This window comes from Danio rerio, chromosome 19 (genome assembly GCF_052040795.2).
Source record: "Danio rerio strain M-AB ecotype USA chromosome 19, GRCz13ab, whole genome shotgun sequence".
Classification (NCBI taxonomy): Eukaryota; Metazoa; Chordata; class Actinopteri; order Cypriniformes; family Danionidae; genus Danio; species Danio rerio.
The window spans coordinates 7,590,294-7,611,298 of record NC_141039.2 but is presented as its reverse complement, the minus strand read 5'-3'; the positions used below and the strand labels follow the sequence as shown (position 1 = coordinate 7,611,298).

The window sequence follows — 21,005 nt, the reverse complement described above, 5'->3', positions numbered from 1 at the left end:
ATGCTTGAATAATACCCTGATTGACATTTTTATATAGTTATAACAAGAAAAACAGCAAATAAGAAAGCGCATTGTTTTATCCAGTTAGTAAAAAAAATAAACGCTCAACTGATCGATTATCTAAACAATCATTAGTTGTAGCCTTATATTAAAAATACAATGTAAATATTCTTCAAAAGCACTCTAAATGTTTACATAATAAATAATATCCATTATCAATATTGTGGATAGTTCATATTGAATATTGTCTGAATATCTGATCTGTTTCTGTCGCGCTAATGAAGCACTTTGATAACTTATAATGAATGTTTGATCATGTAACTGTTTTGTTTAAGGATAAGACAGTTATAAAAGCAGCATAAACCCTATCTTAGTGATGATTTTTAATTATTTGCGCACTCGATTACCTACAAGTCAAGTGTGTAATATAATTTTCGGTTTGCAGCATCCATCTGTTGTTTGCTTAGATGTGTTAGTCGGTGCTGTTGAGAAATTTAAGACTAATTATGTTGCACGTGCATGAAAACAATTAAAACTGTCTGAATAACTGTTTTCTTCCCCAAATTAAAAGCTTTAAAGTTAAACTGGGTCAAATTAAATTAAATTTCCTCAATTAATTACCTAAAAAATTCAATTACATTATCCTTTACTCCTTCATGTGGTTTTAAACCGTTTTGGGAAAGAACATATTTTGAAGAATGTCTGTGAGACCATTGGACTTTCATAAAAATTACTATGGAAGTCAATGTGCCATTTTTCTAAATATCTTCTTCTTGTGTTCAGCAGAAGAAAGAAACTCAAATTGGTTTGGAAGGATGAGTAAATGATGACAGAATTTTCTTTCTAGTTGTTGTGAACTATCCCTTTAAATTCAAGCCCACTCCTGCATCCCTCATTTAATATTCCTTCCACTTGGGAATTCGTTGCATTATGGAAGAAAAAACGCTCTGAATGTATCAAATCGAATTTCATAATGCCTCTCATCCAGATGCATTTGTCCAGCCTTCTTCTGATCCATATCCGCGATGGTGTAGATTGATGCTGCGATGATGACAAAGAACTTTTTTTTTCTTTCTTAATTATGGGCAATCAAAGCAGGATAAGTCTCACGCTGAGACAGTCTGCACATTCAGTCGATAGATATGAAGCTACTGATCTCTAATCAGTCTGAAACAGGGCTTTTTTTCCTGGAAAAAGCTCAGGTCTGCTGGAAGTCAACAGAAGGGTGCATGTGAGCTGTTTGGTATTAGCCTGACGTCTGGTGTTTTGTGATGTATGCTGTGATATTGGAGAGTTTTGTAATGGTGTTCTTTTGTTTTGTGTCTTATAGCGGTCTGGAGTCAGCGTGTTCGGGTGGAGTATGAGGTCACGGCGTATCCGAATGGGTCCGTCAACCTGCGCTGTGAGTTCACCAACAGCGGGACCACCAAACTCACACAGGTCAGACCAGATGAGATGGGGGTGGGGTACTTGAATGAAAATGTTTTGCTTACTCTCTACCTAAAACCCAAAAAATATTAGAATTTTATTAAATATAACCACGGCTTTACAGGGCTTTTTTAACACCAGCCACAGTGGCTAGTAGTTTTCCAACGTTACTAGCCACTCTGCATTTTCACTAGCCACAATTTTGTTGTTGGGAAAATATTTTTATATGCATAAATATGACTTTGACATGCTAAAATGACTTGATTTAGATTACTTGATTTAGATTGCTTTGTCCACATGCCTTCTTATTCATTTCACGTTTTGTGTGTTGTGTATGCACATGGGTCATGGTTTCATGACTTTTCAGAACTCAAAATTAAGGATTTACCTAATTTATCTCTGACCACGCCTAACAAAAATGATTTCTTAGCCACAAATTTTAAATGTCAAACAAGCTAAATATAGCGGTATACTATAATTTTTATTTAACAAAACCTTTATTTTAAAAAACCAAAGAAAAGCAATTGACTTTTAAAAATTATTATTGTCATGTATTAAAAATATGCACAGTAATCTGTCCTCGCTAAAGGTCTCTCAGATCACCAGTTAACTACACCTAAATGGAGAGTTAATCTCATATTAAAGCAATGTTGCTTTAAAAAATGATAATTAAACCATATAAACAAAAATAACCGTGAGCAAAAGAAAGCAGGTGAAAAACATACTGTGTGATAATGGAAGGATGATCACACGGTTAAGGCCAATTAATAATCTGTTCAGAGCGAAAGCAACCGGTGCTGCTTACAAAAAGACATATTTGGAGCTCTTGAAAGCAGCAACACTGTGTGTGCAGTAGACAGTCACTCCCACTAGCCACTTTGGTTGGTTGAAAATAATTTTTTAATTGTGGTTTTCTTAAAAGCAGAGTTCGACTTTAAGAATGACCCAATATGCGTGCAAATGTGACCAATTTATGGACAAAATATTAGCCCCTTTAAGGTATTATTTTTCTTTAAACAGTCGCGCGCACCACATCAGCTGTTAGCGCGAGTGACTATCCTCTCATTCTGTATTCATCTGCTTTCTTCTGCTTGTGCGAATGCAATTTTTTTGTTAGTCGTGCTGTTTGTCCATTCTAAGATCACATTTGCACGCATATTGGGTCATTCTTAAAGTCGAACTCTGCTTTTAAGAAAACCACAATTAAAAAATTATTTTCAACCAGCCAAAGTGGCTAGTGGGAGTGACTGTCTAACCCGCCAAAGCTGAAATCTACCCGCATTTGGCGGGTGTTAATGTAAAGCCCTGAATATAACAATTTGTTGTTTAAGGACTGTAAGAAAATTCACAACTTATTGTTTTGATGCTTTAATAACTCGTTTATACTGTATAACATTTCCAAAACAGCTAGATTTAAATGCTAAACATGATTTGATTACATTTTTCAGTTCATTCTAAACCAGATGCGTTGAAGAACGTTATCGGAAGGTTATCAGAAGTCATTATCAAAATTCTCGATAACATCTTCCTGCTTGATCACTGTACCTGGGTGAATTTAAAATATGCAAATTTCATATCAACAAAACCTGCGAGGCATAAAACACCTGCACGTGCCAAACAAACTCCAGCTAGAATGACAGATCAGCACTGCCCAGTAGTTGTCCACTATTAATATGTCCTGAGTTTGACCCATAAACAAGTGATTGGCAGCGTTAAGCATGTAAAAGCAAACTAGTGCTGTCAAATGATTAATCACATCCGAGATACCAGTTTGTATTTAGTAGTGCTGGGCAAAGATTAATCACGATTAATCACATCCAAAATAAATGTTTGTTTTGACATAATATGTATGTGTATTTTTATTATGTTATTTATATGTTCGTTATTTATTTATTATGTATGTCATACACACAAAAAAACTATACAAAACCGTTTTTGTTAAATAGATATTTGAATTTATTCATAATTTGTAAACATACATTTTATTTCAATATATAAATAAATATGTGTATATATATATATATATAGTGGAAGTCAGAATTATTAGCCCCCTTTTGAATTTTTTTTTCTTTGTTAAATATTTCCCAATGTTTAACAGAGCAAGGATATTTTCACTGTATGAGTGATAATGTTTTTTCTTCTGGAGAAAGTCTTACTTCTTTTATTTTGGCTAGAATAAAAGCAGTTTTTAATTTTTTAAACACCAATTTACGGACAAAATATTAGCCCCTTTAAGGTATTATTTTTCTCGATAGTCAACAGAACAAACCATCGGTATACAATAGCTTGCCTAATTACTCTAACCTGCCTAGTTATCCTAATTAAGCCTTTAAATGTCACTTTAAGCTGTATAAAAGATAATTCGTCTTGAAAATTGTCTAGTAAAATATTATTTGCTGTCATCATGGCAAAGAGTTATCATAACTTGTATGCTTAGAAATGTGTTAAAAAAATTTGTTAAACAGAAATTTGGGAAATAAATACACAGGGGGGCTAATAATTCTGACTGTATATATTAGGGGTGTGAACCTACTCTGGTCTCACGGTTCGGTTCGGTTACGATTATCATGCCATCGATTCGGTTCAATTCGATATCTCGGTACATCACGGTGCATTGACGATGCTTTCCATACATAATTCGATTTTTTTTCTTCACAACACAACAGTTTTTTTTATTAAACTCTATAAATATATTAATATTTATATATTATTTGTAATACAATTGTGTCCTTTAATACAGCAGTAAGATATATGAACTGTACCTTTAATTTGACCTGCTCAAAGAAAACAGTCTATTTGTATTTATCAAACAAAACTCCAATACATGCTCAAAAGACAACATGAGCATTTATAGCAAATAAACTAATGTAAATATTATACTGCTTGCTTTTTGTGCACTGTCAAAGGATGTCTTACACCCCTATGATTGGTCATTGTCTTCACCCGCTCAACAGAAAGGGCTGCGATTGGCTTTAGAAATAAAAGCGCTGTTCACCAATGAGTGACGCGGGAAGAACAGCCTCAGTTACAGTTCTATGCGCATAATACAATGTTATCACAGGTAATCCATAATAAAACTCGCACCTCAGGCACGCTCGTGTCTGGATCCACAAGTATCGCTTTAACAGCCAAGAGGAAAGGAAAAGTTACCTCATGAACACGCCAGCGGGACAAATGTCCAAAGTGAGAGAGGCTCACACATTTATATTTATATAATATTTATTATTCATTTATATACACAAAAATCTACACAGTACGCACAAATATATTTTGTAAATGTGAACTTTTATTTTGAATGCGTTTATTCATGTTTAATCGTTTGACATATCTATACCCTTTCCCTTTCTGCTTGGCAGGTCTCGTGGATGTTTGAACGTGCGGAAAACGATCGGCAGAACATTGCTGTATTCCACCCACAATACGGAGCCAGTTTCCCTAATAAAGACTTCGAGGGCCGAGTTAAGTTCACACAGGGCTCCCTGGAGAACCCGTCCATTAGGATCGACAAACTGAGGATGGCTGATGCTGGCAGGTACATCTGCGAATACGCCACTTACCCCAGCGGAAACGAGCAGGGAACGACCACTCTTATCATGCTGGGTAAGAAGAAACACTTGTTTATTTATAGAGCTGCTATACTCAGCGCTTCCTACAAACAAGACAGACTCCAGGAATAATTCATAGTAGTAAAAATCGATGCTTTGTGAACTGTATCGCAACATTTGTGGTTCCTATCAACAGAAGAGAAGCTAAAATCAGATTAAATTCTTCTAGCAGGTGTGAGCATAACTATTGAGTTTAAATAGTCAAAGCTTTTCCAAAGGCATTTTAAACAACAAAACAACGATCTTTGTGTTTTTTTTAATGCAGAAATGGACTTTAAAGAGTTAGTTCATGCAAAAAAAAGGAAAATGCTGTCGTTATTAACTATTAAAACCTGTTAGAGTTTCTTCTGTTGATCACAAAATAAGATATTTTGAAAAATGCTGGTTCCTGGGGCCCATTAACTTCCATAGCATTTTGGTTTCCTACGTCAACGGGTCACAGTTTATTCATTTTCAAGAATTTATTTGTGTTCAACAGAAGAAAGAAACTCATATGTAATGGAAAGTAATGTGTATTTACTGTGAATGGCCGTACACCTAAAGTGCTTTGCAATCATGAAGGCGGGTCTCTCCAGACCACCACCAGTGTGTAGCATCCACTTGGATGATACGACAGCAGCCACAGGACAATGGCGCCAGTGCGCTCACCATACACCAGCTATTGGTGCAGTGTAGAAACAATAGGTGATAGAGCCAATTCGGTGGATAGGGATGATTGAGAGTCCATGATGGGTAAGGGCTGATGGAGGGTATTTGGCCAGGACACCGAAGTTATACCTCTACTCTTTACGAGAAGTGCCATGGGATTTTTAATGACTACAGAAAGTCAGGATCTCACTGATAGTATAGTGTCCCCTTCACTATACTGGGGCATTACGACTGGGCCCTTACTAGTCTCATTAACACCACCAACAGCAACCTAGTTTTCCCATGTGGTCTCCCATCCAGATACTGACCAGGCTCATCCCTGCTTAGCTTCAGTGAGTAACCAGTCTTGGGCTGCAGGAGGACATGGCTATGGCATGTGAAGGTTTAAAACCAAAATAAAAATGAACCATGAGTACATTTAAATTTTTAGGAAATTATGGTTTTTCGAATATTACATTCCATGTAGTATCTAATGTAGCTGTTTCTGAATGTTAAAGGTCTACAAAATTTTGGTAAATAAAGTTATTGCCTCTTAAAAACAAAGAATTGATTCTGAACCGCACAAATAAGCTGTCAGGAATTCCTATTTCATTCATTCTCTGCATGCTAAAAGAGCAACTGCACTGACTTTCAAACCTTTGTTGCTGGTTTGTGTTGTCAACATCATGTTGAGAAAAACAAAATAACATTTGAAACTATTTTTTACCATGACTTACGCACTTTATCCAAAATCAATCACTGAGGCTGCAAAATATATCTGTTACTTGCATCACATCTTCATGTTGTTGTTTATGATGAAAGAATTCAACAATTTAAAGCACCAAATCACAATTCACTCATGCATATAAGCATAAAGCAGATGCACGCACATTAAATAAGCATGTGTGTATACAACTGAATGCTAAAATGTTCATCTCGCTCATGTACAAGCCTCTCGCTTTTATCTATGAAGCACTTTTGCGTACACTACCTGACAAAAGTCTTGTCGCCTATCTAAGTTTTAGATAGATTATAGATTATGCTTATTTTACCTAAATCAAATATGATCATGCCTTGATTTTTAATTGTTTAATTTAGACAGTAAGGTCTGACTTTGCTTAAACAAAAGTTCTGTCACCTAACATAAATAATGTACAGTGTAGAGTATAAAGTCATGCTGCAGTGGAAAAAGGAATTAATATTGTGTAGGACTCCCATAAGTTTGGAGGACTGCATTCATACATCTCTGCAATGACTCCAATAACTTATTAATAAAGTCATCTGGAATGGCAAAGAAAGCGTTCCTGCAGGACTCCCAGAGTTTATCAAGATCCTTTGGATTCATCTTCACTGCCTCCTCCTTCATCTTACCCCAGACATGCTCAATAATGTTCATGTCTGGTGACTGGACTGGCCAATACTGGAGTACATTGACTTTCTTTGCTCTTAGGAACTTTTTTGTGGAGGCTGAAGTATGAGAAAGAGTGCTATCCTGCTGAACAATTTGCTGAAGAATTTGTCCTCTCCTGTGGTTTTATAATGTAATGGGCAGCACAAATGTATTGATACCTCAGGCTGTTGATGTTGCCATCCCCTCTGCAGGTCTCTTGCACCCCCCCATACTAAACGTAATCCCAAACCATGACTTTTCCTTCACCGAGTTTGACTGATTTCTATGAGAATTTTGGGTCCATGCAGGTTCCAGTAGGTCTTCTGCAGGATGTGTGATGATCGGGATGCAGTTCAACAGATGATTGATTCATCTGAAAAATCTGCCTTCTGCCAATTTTCCAAATGATCAGCTAGAAGTTGAGCATTATTTGTTGCTCTTACAACTGGAATTGACAACAATGCTTTTGTCAGGTAGTGTATATTACATAGCTATAAGTTTCGATAAGGTGCCACTTACCAGAAATGCCTACTCATGTCATGCCTGTGATGGAAGTGTGGGTGGACGGACTCGGGTTTGATAAAGCAAAATCTAAACAATTGTTGCAGTGTTTGTGATTAATGAGGGAGGGAAACCTCCAGTCAAATATGGTAGTGAGCCAACATTCTCAGATGGATGGATGACACACCATCTGGGCCATCTGACCAATCAGAGTAGGGTTAAGAAAGAATGAAAAAGGATTTGCATATGTATTTGCATATGCATATGTATGTATCTTTTTTTTTTTACCTAGCATGCATGACAACCTATTGTGTAAAGCAGACTTCAGTAAGGAAATTAGGAACCTTTAAAATTACAGAATGGATGCATTTTAAACAGTAGTAGATCTCTCCATGTGTGCAAAAACACACAAAATTACACTTCATTTCAACATTTATTCCTACAGGATAAAGTCAAGCATGCTGGGATGTGGAAATTTACTGAAACCAAATGGTGTTCATACAAAACTAAGGTTTTCTGAGTAAGAAATGCATAAAAAGTACAATATTAATGCTTGTGAATAGTAGAGTTAACAGAATTTTACTGCTAAAATGAGCCATTTGTTGGATATTAAGTAAAATAAACTGTTAAAAAAGTGGAGTGAATGCATGGATAGAAGGGAGGGATGAAAATAAAGAATAGATGGATGTATTGAAGGGATAGATGGATGGATAATTGATGATGGAAAGAATAGATGAATGATTGAGGGAATGGATGGATGGACTGAAAGGGTGAATGCATGATGGATGGGATGAATTGAGGAAATGGATGGATTAAAGCAGATGGATGTATTGAAGGAATATGTGGATGGATGGAGGGAATGGATGGATAGATGTAAGGAATATATGAATGGGTCAAAGTAAAGGATCAATTTGTGGATGGATAGAAAGAAAAAATTAATGGATTGAATGTATTGATGGATGGATGGATGGATGGATGGATGGATGGATGAAAGGAAGGAATAGATGGATGTTTTGAAGGAATGGGTGGATTGAAGGGATGGATGAATGGATGCACGGATGTGAGAAAGGAAAGAACAGGTGGATGGGTGAAAGGAATAGATTGATGGATGGATGGATGGATAGATAGATGGACGATGGATGGATAGAAAGAATAGATGAATGGATTTAAGGAAATGATGGATGAATAGATGGAATGGATGAATGGATGAATGAAAGGGAGAAATAGATGGATGGATTGAAGGAATGGATGGATGGACTGATGGGATAGATGGATGGATTTAATAAATAGATGGTTTGATGGATGGATGGATGGATGGATGGAAGGAAGGAAGGAAGGAACGAACGAACAAACGAATAGATGGATGGATTAAAGTAATAGACTGATGGATTAAGGAATAGACAGATTGATTGATTTAAGGGCTAGATGTATGAAAAGAAAAGATGGATGAATGGATGATGATGAAAGGAATAGATGAATGATTAAAGGAAAGGATGGATGGATGTATAGATGGAAGGGATGAATTGTACGAATGGATGGATGAATGAATGAAAGGAAGGGATAGATGAATGGATGAAAGGAAGGAATAGATGGAAAGATTGAAGGAATGGTTGGATGGAAGGGATGGAAGAATGGATGGATGGAAGGAAAGAATAGATGGATGGATTGAAGTAATAGACGGGTAAATGGATTGGTTAAAGGGATAGATAGATTGAAGGAAGGAATAGATGAATGAAATGAATGCATGGATGGATGAAAGAAGCAATAGATGGATGGATTAAAGAAATAGATTGACGGAGGGATTAGAGGAATAGATGGATGAATGAATGGATGGATTGAAGGGATAGATGAAGAAAAGAAAGAAAGAAAGAAAGAATAAATGGATGGATTGAAGGAATAAATAAATGGATGGAAGAAATAGATAGAAGGATGGATGATGAGTGGAAGGAATAGATGGGTGGATGGAAGGATTGAATAGATGGTTGGATGGAAACAATAGTTGGATGGATGGATTAAAGTAATGATGGACAAATTAAAGGAATAGATGGACGGGTGGATTAAAGGAATAGATGGATGAATGGAATGAAGGAATAGATGGATGTTAAGTAAAATAAACTATTTAAAAAGTGTGAGCACACAGTTCTTTGCATCTCTGTTTAACTCTCATAAAATGTAGTTTATGGTTTCACGCCTAATTGAAGACACATAAAAAACTATGCAGATTGACATAAAACACTGAATCTGTGTTTTTCAAATGGTTCAAACGCAGCAAATTAAACATTTTAATCTCAGTTTTTTGCAAATCAGAGATGCTGTTAAAATCGCCCGGCTCTCATACAGTACTTGCAAGTCTTGACATGAGCAGAGAGCGTGAAATGAGCCTAGTGGCACAGTCTTTAGCAAACTTAATGGCCAAATAATTAGCACGCTCTAATAAAAAAGCAATGTTTACAGTGTTTCCTAATAGTATATAGCCAGCAAAATGCTATTAGATATCTTGTAAATATTCATTAAGCGTCCGTCTAGACAACAAATTTCAAGGCTTGCAAAATTTGCAACTGTGGGAAAGCACAGACGCAGAGTCGCGCTAAACTACATTAGCTTTGCTCACAGTAGCATTTCTGCTGTCTGCTTTAATGCTAATGTCGCCCATTAGCCTGATTCATCATTTGAATGACTAAGCTAATGCTATCATCAGAGACGGAGTGATGCTATGAATCAGCGCTGCCTGTTTATCCACGTTGGCTGTTCAAGCGTCTCACCCGGCTTGTCTTTCATTGTTTACCTCTGGGTGCACAAGAGCAGCACGTTAACTCTGCGTTTGTCTTGTGTTGTTGTTAACTTCTTGCTTTATCTGTCTCGTTTCCTCTTGCTTTTAACTGCGTTTGGTAGTTTTGAGAAAACCGTGTTCACTCTGCTAATTAAAAACATTGCTTGATTTCACCATTGTCAGTTTTTTTTTTTTTTGTGAAATTAGTGTCAATTGAATTTTCTTCCATGTATTTCAAGGGACTTTCAACAAAACGATGGATGGATGGATGGATGGATGGATAGCTCAAAATATAAACGGGTGGAAAGAATAGATGGATGGATGGAAGGAATAGATTGTAATAGGTTGTATGAAAGAAAGGAAGGAAGGAATAGATGGATGGATTGAGAAAATGGATTGATTGTGGATGGATGGGTCTATTGACGGGATAAAATATGAAGGAATAGATGAATGGAAGGAAAGAAGGAAGGGAAGAAGGGATGGATGGATGGATGGATGGAAGAAATAGATGGATGGGAGGAAGGAATAGAAGGATGTATGGATGGAAAAAAGAAATGGTAGGAAGGAAGGAATAGATGGATGGATTGATGAATGGATGGAAGGAAGGAAGTAAAGAAGGAAGGAGGGAAGAAAGAAAGGATGGATGGATGGAAGTAATAAATGGATGAATTGAAGGAATTATTGTATTGAAGAATTAGATGGTAAGATTGAAGGGATGGATGGATGAATGAAAGAACTAAATGAATGGATTGAAGAAATAGATGGAAGGAAGAATAAGGATGTATAGATGGATGAATGAATAGAATGAATGAATGGATGGCTGGATGGATGGATGAATGGATGGAAAGAAGGAATTGATGGATTAAGAGATGGATTAAAGGAATAGATGTATGTATAGCAGGAATCGATGGATTAATAGATTGAAGGAATTGATATATGGATGGACGGATGGCAAGATGGAAGGAATAAATGAATGGAAGGAATAGATGGATGGACAAAGGAAAGAATAGATAGAAGTAATAGATGGATGGATGGATGGGTTTATGGATGGAATAGATTGTAATAGGATGTATGGAAGAAAGGAAGGAAGGAATAGATGGATGGATTGAGGAATGGATGGATAGATGGAAGAAATCGATAGAAGAAAGGAAGGAAGGAAGGAAGGAAGAAACAGATGGATAGATGGATAAACTAAGAAATGAAGGAATAGATTGGATGGATGGATGGATGGATGGATGTATTGAATAGATAGAATAGATTAATAGAAAAAGGAAGAAATTAATGAAGGAAGGGATGAATAGAATAGGATAGAAAGATGAATGGAAGGAATAGATGGAGGATAGAAGGAATAGATGGATAAATTGAAGAAATGGATAGATTGAAGGGATGGATGGATGTATTGAAGGAATGGATGGATGGAGAGATGAAAGGATGAATGGATGGTTGGATAGATGGATGGCTGGATGACATAGAATACATGTATGTATGGATTAATGGAAAGAATAGATGAATAGATCGAACAAACGGAAGGAAGGAAGGAAGGATGTATGGATGGATGAATGGATGGAAGGAATAGATGGATAGATAGATTGAAGGAATTAATGGATGGATGGATGGACGGATGGAAGAAAGGAATAGATGGATTGATGGATGAATGGATAGGAATATATGGGTTAAAGTAATGATGGATAGATGGATGGATTAAGTAATTAATGGATTGATGGATTAAAGGAATAGATGGATGGATATGTAGATGGATGGATGAACAGAAACATACCGTGTCCTCCTGTTGTTTACAGAAGACGCTCACTAACATGTCATTGAATGTAATGCATTTTCTATGCTAAAAGTCTTGTCAGGCTTATTGAGAACAAGAATCTTTTGATGACATTTTAATTAAAGATCACAGTTAAGACCCTAAATTCTCATTTAATGTCATTTGAAATAATTATACTTCACCGTCATCTTCAAAGCACAAGATTTGGCTGGTTTGTCAGAAAGTTTTTAATCCTGTAAGATACAATTAATTCACATATTCTGTTTAAAACTCTATTAAGTACAGGTCAGAATAAGGGTTTCATTTTTACACTGAATAACAATGAATAATTGTTTCCCCCATATTTCGACACTCTTCGTTCAAGTGCGTATTCAATTGTATAAATGAACATGAACCTGTTAACAGGTTTAATTGAATGAAACCGTTATCTCCGTTCTGCTCATTAAACATTAGATCAATAAGTAAACAAAGAAGCATGAATAATGACAGATTCAGAAGTGTTATCTGACACTGACAACTCACTTCTGGATATAACTGCACAGCTCTCAAATATGCTATTCTATTCTATTCTATTCTATTCTATTCTATTCTATTCTATTCTATTCTATTCTATTCTATTCTATTCTATTCTATTCTGTTCTGTTCTATTCTGTTCTATTCTATTCTATTCTATTCTATTCTATTCTATTCTATTCTATTCTATTCTATTCTATTCTTTTCTAGTGAGTGATTAAAATATTTTTGGATAATGATCTTTATAGTTGACTGTCTCAGGCATCTGGTTTCCTGCAGAACTGTGTCAGTTTATTGTCTCATGTACAGTTGAATTTCTTTTTCTTTTTTAAATATTTTCCAAATAATGTTTAACAGAGCAAGAAATATTTCACAGTATTTCCCATAATATTTTTCTTCTGGAAAAAGTCTTATTTGTTTAATTTTGGCTGGAATAAAAGTAATGTGTTGAAGAAATCTTCTCTCTGTTCAACAGAAAATGAGGAAAAAATAAATAGGGGGCTAATAATTTAGGGGGGCTAAATCTTACTTCAACTATATATATATATATATATATATATATATATATATATATATATAGGGATGTAACGGTATTGTAAATACCGTCATACGGCAATATTATTTTTTTTCGATATTACCGTAGTCGCATGACTCGGTAAAACTATAGGTCTTCTGAGAAAATTTGCTCAGGCGAATGAAGCGAACGGGAGGTACCGGAAACTACAATTCCCATCAGCCCAGGCTTGGCCATAATCCCTTGCGGTCTGTTGTCGCTACAGATCCAGTAATGCGGAAATGGAGTGTGCTGCTAGAAGCGGGGATCAAAAAGAGCTGGAAAACCCTAAAGCGGGTGTTGTCGCCGCGCGCGTACTGAATAGTGGTGTTGTCCCGCGAGTTCTTATCAGCTGTGTTGTCGCGCGCGTAGTGAATAGTGGTGTTGTCGCGCGCGTAGTGAATAGTGGTGTTGTCGCGCGAGTTCTTATCAGCTGTGTTGTCGCGCGCGTAACTTACTGTAAAGCGGGGACGGAGGGTATGTCGCGTCGCGGGGGCACTTTTGATCATTTTGGAAGGGAACTTTCTATCCAAGACTAAAAAGGGCATGTGCACTGCACAGGTTGAGCACTGTGTGTGCACGTGCCTGCGAGTTGGGGAATACGACTAATAATCAGTCATGGGGACTGCAGAAACACAGCACACTGTTCAGATTGATGCAGACATGAGACCTCTATCTCACTCATGGTTTGTCTTCTCAAGTGGGGGAAAGACAATGCACAACGTTACCCACTGCTGTCAACCTGGGCCAAGTCATATCTCTCTTGTCCCAGAAACCTCAGTCCCAAATGAGAGGGGTTTTTTTCTGTTGCAGGGGACATTGTAAATACCCAGAGATATTAGCTTTTACCAGATTATAATTATATGATAATTTTCCTTTAAACCCATCTCTATCTAAGTGAGTGAGTGATTAAATGTTGAATGTGATGAAGTTTTCAACACTACTAAATTGAAACTTAATTTTTTTACATGGTTTAATATTTTTTTGTTATTAAAATTGAAGTTCCTGTTTCAAAGCTTACAGATAGATGGCTAATTTGTATGTCATTGACACTTTTGGCACTTTTTTGTAGTATTTTCATAAGTTTTGTTTTTTCCTGTAAATGATTCAATAAATACCATACCGTGACATTCATACCGAGGTATTACCGTACCGTGAAATTCTGATACCTTTACATCCCTAATATATATATATATATATATATATATATATATATATATATATATATATATATATATATATATATATATATATATATATACACCAATGGCTCTTTAAAAAAAACAATTACCAAAATATCAATAATGGCTCTTTGCTAAAAAAAGGTTCCTGACCCCTGCTTTAAGCTGAAGAGTATCTTGAAAAATATTACAAATAAAATATGATGTGCTGTCATTATGGAAAAGATAAAATAAATCAGTTATTGCAAATGAATTATTAAAACTGTTATGTTTAAAATGTGTTCCTTCTGTTTAACAGAATTTGGGGAAAACATGTACAGTGGGGCTAATAACTGAGGAGGGCTAATAATTCTGATTTCAACTGCATATTACTGCACATTCTTTTCGTCTCATGTAGTCAATCAATACTTCACATCCATTTATTTTTTGTTTGGTAAGTAAGAGGCTTTGTATAAATAGCCTGAATTTATTTTCAAAATGCGCTGTGCGTTATCCCATTAATGTGTGTCAATGGCAGGATTGTGTCGCTTAAGTGCCACTTGATTAATAAAAAACCTCACGGTGAAACTCATTTAGTTTTTCTTTCTCTCCCTCAGCGAAACCTAAAAACTCGGCCACCGCCATCCCAGTGAGAGCAGGCACTTCTGAAGTTGTGGTTGCGACTTGTGCAGCAGCGCAAGGAAAACCAGAGGCAACAATCTCCTGGATTACGACTATCACTGGCCGCTATAACCACACTTCAGTGCCCGAGAGCGACGGTACGGTCACCGTGAAGAGCGAATATCGGATGATTCCAACACCTGTGGAGAATGGGAAGGAGATCACCTGTGTGGTGAATCAGAGGACGCAGATGGAAGACAAAGTTTTCAACCTGAAGCTGGTGGTGGAGTGTAAGATTCACACACACACACACACACACACACACACACACACACACACACACACACACACACACACACAAGCGCACTTGTTATTTTTAGTAAACAATAACATAAACTAGAACATTTTTTTTCATTAACTCAACTAATCATGAATTACTGTTCAACTAACTAAAACAAACACTGTCAATAAAAAATTAAATACTTTTAAAAAATGTAACACAAAAATGTGAACTCAAAAATAAAAATCTTCACTGAAAAATGGAAAACTGAAATGAAATAATAATTAGCAAAAAGTAATAATCATTTTCAAAATTAAAATAATAAATAGTGTAATAATATAATGAATTATAAATTAGCAAAAATTAATAATTGCTCTAGTAAACAAAAATGAAAACTAGAGCTATTAGAATTTAATTAACTGAAAAATAAATAAATAAATAAGGAAACTAAAACTAACAACTGTTACTAAAAAATTAACCGAAATGAAATAATAATTAATAAATAGTAATAATTTTCTAAATGAAATTAATAAATAGCATAAAAATATTATAAATGATAATTAGCAAAAAATATTAATTGTTTTTAATAAATTAAAATTCAAATGAATAAAAAAGAAACTAACCAGCTAAAACTAAGACTAACAGCCGTAACTGAAATAAAATAATCATTAGCAAATAATAATAGTTTTCAAAACAAAAATAATAAATAGCTTAATAATGTAATAAATAATAATTAGCAAACAATAATAATTGTTTTTAGTAAATGAAAATTGGGCTTTCATTAACTAAAATAAAATAAAAACAATTCTAATGAAATAATAAAATTAACAATCGTCACTGAAAAACTAACTGAAATAAAATTATAATTAACAAAAAAAATTATAATTTTTAAAAGAAACATAATAAATAGCATAAAAATATTCTAAATGATAATTAGCAAAATAATGTTAATTTTAGTAAAAAAAAAAATAGAAACTAAAACTGTTGGTCTTTTGTTAACTGAAATAAAATGCAAAAATTCTAATGGAAAAAAATAAAACTTTGCCAGAGATGGGTTGCAGCTGGAATGGCATCCGCTGCGTAAAACATATTCTTGATAAGTTGGTGGTTCAATCCGCTGTGGTGACCCCAGATTAATAAAGGGACTAAGCTGAAAAGAAAATGAATGAAAAACTAAAACTAACTGAAAAACAAACTGAAATAAAATAGTAATTAGCAATAAATAAATAAATAATATATATATATATATATATATATATATATATATATATATATATATATATATATATATATATATATATATATATATATATATATATATATATATATATACATTTTTTTATTGATAAGCACTCACCTGCGGCTGTTTAGAGAAGCAGTTTACACACATTTTCTTCATCAAAATAGGCATGTTTACTCCATACTTGATCTTACATGTGACATATGTCTTAATTCTTCCCTATATTTATTATTTGATATTTTTGTGTGGTTTTGAGGTCAGTGTTTGTTTGAGCAAGGTTAATATACAAGACACCTAAATACACTAGAACTACTAAAAGTACTAGGGTCGAAACTAAAAATATAAAAAAATAAATATCAATGTGTTTACAAAATAAAAAAACGAAACTAAAACCAACTATTAATGAAACAAACTAAACTGAACTTAAATTTGCAGCAAATTTAAAAATAGTGTCCAATTTAAAATGTGAAATGCTGAATTATAATAACTTTGCTCACAGTTACTTCAATTGAATGTAGTAAAAAAATCTAAACTCTGTTGCTTTATTAACATTTTTTCTTCTGTGGAGCGCTGGAGAGTTTCCCGGTCAGGCTGCTCAATCTAATGAAAATAAACGAGGCTGTCGAGCACTAAAATAACAAACACTTAATGACATAAGTGAGCAATGAACAATACATTTCTGTAATGAGGTGTTGATGAATATGTTTCATTTCATAAATCAAGGCTCGCTTTTCCTCAAGCATCATAAGCTTAAGTAGATCTTAGAGACCGCTGGTACCAGTCATTTATATGTTCCACTTAGAAAAAATCGCCATGTCTGAATGATTCATTTGCAAATCAGACTTCAGTGTTTAAATTCACAAGATCTGTAGCTGTGTACATACTTGTTTATGATATCTCATTAAAAAACTGCTTGGTAGAAACATATATTTGCTCAATTGATGCAGATCAAATTTAAATCTCATGAAATACGGCATGGAAACAAAAAAAAAAGAGAACAAATTTACTGTAATATATGCCACACAATCTCATACAATATATGTCAGAAGATAACAAAACCAGCTACAGTATATTTGTAGGAATGGCCAACATTACATTGTACAAGGTAAAATCACCAATTCATTACACTATTAAGTCCCATAAAGATATTTCATAAAGTCCTACTACTTTAGATATATCAAAATGCAGTTCAAAGTATTGCCTGTGTTCATTTTTTTTTCAAGATCTAAGGTGAACTATCTGCTGCTGCGTTAAGTTTGACAATAAATGTGACGTCGAATATTTTCAAACTCACATGTTTAGCATTTAGAATCGCCCATAATCAGTATCTGAGGTTTCTTTGTCATAGATGTTTGTTGTTGTTCATTTGTGAGTAATTAAAACCGTTTCTAAAAAGTAATGGCTAGGACAAAAACTGCTTTAAATATGGCAAATATTATTGTGCATCGTCTCTTGTAGCTAGGATACTGTGTAGGCTTGATAGTTAAGTATGCGCACTCATTTTGTTGTCGTCAATCTTGCAACCTGCATTTGCGTGGAGTGGTCAGAGGAAAGGGCAGGGTGAAAAAGTGTTTCGATTTTGGACTGCAGTACCTACTTCAACCACTGGGTGTCACCTTTTTTGTCGTGATTTGATTTTTTTTAACGCCCAAATTCTAGATGTTCAAAAATGAGTATCTGAGACAAATATTGTACTGTGTCTAACACGGTATTTCCCAACTCTGTTCCTGAAGGCACACCTACAGTCCACATTTTTAAACTCTTCCTATTCAAACACACCTGAATCAAATCATCAAAATGTTAAACGAGAAACGAAAACCTGAAATTAATGATTCCGATAAGGGAGACATCCAAAATATGTACTGTTGGTGTGCCTACTCGAACAGGGTTGGGAAACACTGGTCTAACAAACCATCAATGCAAAGCTTAATTATCAGCTTTGTGAGATAATAATATCTAAAAATACCATTATTACTGGTAATAATATTCATTCATTCATTTTTCTTCGGCTTAGTCCCTTTATTCATCAGGAGTCGCCACAGCGGAATGAACCGCCAATTTATCCAGCAAATGTTTTACACAGTTTTACATGTTTTACACCCTTCTAGCTGTAACCCATCACTGGGAAACACTTATACACTCTCACATTCACACACATACACTACGGCCAATTTAGTTTATTCAATTCACCTAATGGCGCATGTCTTTGGACTGTAGGGAAAACCCACGCCAACACGGGGAGAAATACCAACTGATCTAGCCGGGACTCAAACCAGAGACGTTCTTGCTGTGGGGCAACAGTGTTAACCACTGAGCCACTGTGTCGCCCAGGTTATAATATTAAGTTCTGTTATATAGTTGCTTTGAGTCAAAGTTAATTGACCTTACTACCTGATTTCCAAACACCAGGCATCGATTTCCTTACGAGAGGTAACATGGCAGCAGTTGTTTTTGCCTGGTCGTTTGTATTGTACTTTACATGTCTAGTTTACATGGTTACAGCAAGTTACGAGTGGCGCAGTAGGTAGTGATGTCGCCTCACAGCAAGAAGGTCGCTGGATCCCTGGTTCGATCCTCGACTCAGTTTCTGTGTGGAGTTTGCATGTTCTCTCTGCGTTCACGTGGGTTTCCTCCGGGTGCTCCGGTTTCCCTCACAGTCCAAAGACATGCGGTGCAGGTGAACTGGGTAGGCTAAATTGTCCGTAGTGTATGAGTGTGAATGTGTGTGAATGAGTGTGTGTGGATGTTTCCCAGAGATGGGTTGCGGCTGGAAGGGCATCCGCTGCGTAAAAATGTGCTGGATAAGTTGGCGGTTTATTCCGCTGTGGCGACCCCGGATTAATAAAGGGACTAAGCCGACAAGAAAATGAATGAATGAATAAATAAATTCATCACTTCGGATGATTAGAGAAGCACTGATACTACAATTCTCAATAATGTATTTTGATATGGATTCTGATTATTTAATGGTTCTGCCTTTGAGACCTCTTTTTGAGATGGTTATAAAATACACAAATAAAAATAAACAATAAAATACAATAAAGTAATAAAAATAATAATATAAATAAAGTAATAAAAATACACAATTTTGATAAAAATTTTATTAAACCTTTATTTTCTGCATTTCAATAAGTTGCCTCAGAATAATACATTACTTGAATTACACAAACTCATTACCTAAACTCATCAGCTAAACGAGGCCCTGCTAATAGGCTTTTAAAAAAAAGATAGTTTCCTCCACTTTTTTTGTTGTTAAGATTTTAATTACTTTTAGTTAAATTTTAGGTGAACTACCCCTTTAAACAATTGGCTGATCTGCTGTTTAAAGGCATAGTTCACCCCAAAAACTAAAGTTCTGTCATCATTTACTCACCTTCCACTTTTTTTAAACCTTTTTTTTTTTTTTGCTTCTGTTGAACACAAATGAATTTGGGTGTAAAAACAGATATCAATTTCCATAGTATTTTTTTTTTTTTTCCTAATATAGATCCGTTCTCAACATTCTTCATAATATCTTGTTTTGTATTCCACAGAATAAAGAAATAAATGTTTAAAACCACTCGAGTGTGAGTAAACCATGAGAAAAAACTTCCTTTTGCGGTGAACTAATGCTTTTATCGACCAGTATTGATTATCAACATCACATTTGTTATGACTTTAGTCTCATTTACTCATTTTTGGTCTCATTTAAAAAAAAATTTTTGGTTGATTTTTCATTCATTGCCGTTAAAAAGTAAAGCCAACAAGCAGATTAATACAAACACCTCTTTTTGTGTTTAACGGAAGAAAGAATGTTGTGCGATTTTAAAAAGACACGGAAGTGTGTTGAACATGGACGGAATTTTCATTTCTAGCTGAACTAATCCTGTAAAGAAGTGCGTTCTCAGTGACACACTTATGAACTCATAATCCCTCTCCTATCATTTGCTCATAACACCTTTTCTCACCACCCACCCCTCTTCACATCAAAAAATGCATTTAAGCATCTTCGCCTCTGTTATATGTCTGCCTCAACACATTGTTCACGTTTTTTTTTTTCTCTCTCTCCATGAAAGCTATTTACAGAGGTGTGTTTGCATAGCTGAGCTGGAATATTTGAGGATGTCACAGATTTGCAACTTCACCGTTCTTTTTATAAACGGCCCTGTTGGAACATCCTCACCTCTTGCACTTTCATTCTGCATTTCTTAAGCATGTAAAAGTGCTTTGTGAGTCTATAGGGCTGTGCAGCCTTCAGCAAAACCGATCTTCTCTGAACCGCAGATAACCAGCCTTTGAACTGCTTTTTAAATGCAGGATTTGCAGATGTCTCACTTACGCTTGATTTTTTTTTTCTAGACCCACCCACTGTGACAATAGACGGATATGACAATAACTGGTACATGGGTCGGACTGATGTCTATTTGACCTGTGAAGCTGATGCCAACCCGGAACCCAGCGAGATTTCCTGGACAGTGTAAGTTTCTTCACAGGCTTTCACAAAATTTAGTGTTATTTCAAACCTATATGGTTATTTTTGGGTTCAAATTTATATAAAATG

General features: G+C 35.2%; 1 protein-coding gene across 5 annotated transcripts in view; it reads left to right on the top strand.

Annotated features, from left to right (window-relative positions):
* Positions 1-21,005, top strand: part of pvrl2l (PVR cell adhesion molecule related 2 like) — a 334,672-nt gene that overhangs the window by 143,527 nt on the left and 170,140 nt on the right. For all 5 annotated transcript variants that reach the window (XR_015516015.1, XR_015516014.1, XR_015516013.1 and 2 more), the window contains exons 2-5: positions 1,331-1,440; positions 4,785-5,028; positions 14,942-15,235; positions 20,804-20,921. Coding sequence is in view for 2 of the 5 variants with exons in the window: in XM_087294622.1 (XP_087150748.1) it covers positions 1,331-1,440; positions 4,785-5,028; positions 14,942-15,235; positions 20,804-20,921 (766 nt within the window). In the remaining 3 variants the exon portion in view is untranslated. The remainder of the gene's footprint in view (positions 1-1,330; positions 1,441-4,784; positions 5,029-14,941; positions 15,236-20,803; positions 20,922-21,005) is intronic.